The 1,018-nt window shown below is 62.4% G+C and overlaps 1 protein-coding gene across 1 annotated transcript in view; it reads left to right on the top strand.

The window, feature by feature from the left end:
• Positions 1 to 6: 6 nt before the first annotated feature.
• The window catches only part of LOC113942349 (neutral alpha-glucosidase AB-like), a gene marked incomplete at its 3' end in the record, with an annotated part of 1,509 nt that continues 497 nt past the window's right edge, over positions 7 to 1,018 (top strand). Inside the window, exons 1-2 of the mRNA XM_027633491.1 lie at positions 7 to 245; positions 812 to 938. Coding sequence (XP_027489292.1) covers positions 126 to 245; positions 812 to 938 — 247 coding nt within the window. The remainder of the gene's footprint in view (positions 246 to 811; positions 939 to 1,018) is intronic.

Raw genomic sequence — 1,018 nt, 5'->3', positions numbered from 1 at the left:
CCCCCCCAGGCACCCAGGTGCTCCCGCCGCTCTTTTCCCTGGGATACCACCAGAGCCGCTGGAATTACCAGGACGAGGGGGACGTGGAGGCCGTGGAGAGGGGATTCGAGGAGCACGAGCTGCCCATGGACGTGCTGTGGTTGGACATCGAGCACACGGACGGCAAACGCTACTTCACCTGGGATCCCACCAAATTCCCACGGCCCAGGGAGCTCCTGGAGCGCCTGGGAGCTCGGAAACGGAGGGTGGGAATGGGATTGGGGTTGGGAATGGGATTGGGGTTGGGAATGGGATCAGGGGAACTGGAGCAGGAATGGGATGGAGATCAGGATCAAGACTGGGAATGGGGTTGGAGTGGAAATGGGATGGAGATCAGGATTGGGATTGGAATGGGGTGGAGATCAGGATTGGGATCGAGATTGGGAATGGGATGGAGACCAGGATCGGGATTGGAACGGGAATGGGATGGAGACCAGGATTGGGATCAGGAGTGGGATTGGAACAGCGATGGGATGGAGATCAGGATCAGGATTGGGGTTGGAATGGAAATGGGATGGAGAGCAGGATTGGGATTGGGGTTGGAATAGAAATGGGATGGAGACCAGGATCAGGATTGGGGTTGGAATGGGATGGAGACCAGGACCGAGATCAGGAGCTGGGCTTTGGGCCCCCCCAGGAAGGGGGTTCCAGGGGCTGTTCCAAGGGAAGCTGCTCCAGGGGCTGCTCCATCCCTTTCTCCGCCCGGGCCAGGGGCTGGGGGTCAGGACTGGGATCTGTGCCCCCCCTGATGCCCCCCTGATGCCCCCCCCAGATGGTGACCATCGTGGACCCCCACATCAAGGTGGACGGGGGGTACCGGGTCCACGCCGAGCTCCGCGCCCGCGGCCTCTTCGTCAAGAACAAGGACGGGCACGACTACGAGGGCTGGTGCTGGCCCGGTCAGTGGGGCTGGGGGGGGCATTGGGGGGGTTCTGGGGGGGTCTGGGGGGGTTTGGGGGCTCAGGATGGGTTTGGGGGG

The sequence above is a fragment of the Corapipo altera genome, unplaced genomic scaffold (genome assembly GCF_003945725.1).
Source record: "Corapipo altera isolate COAL_440 unplaced genomic scaffold, ASM394572v1 55618, whole genome shotgun sequence".
Classification (NCBI taxonomy): Eukaryota; Metazoa; Chordata; class Aves; order Passeriformes; family Pipridae; genus Corapipo; species Corapipo altera.
The sequence above is the reverse complement of the archived record's forward strand: the minus strand, read 5'-3'. Positions and strand labels throughout refer to the sequence as shown.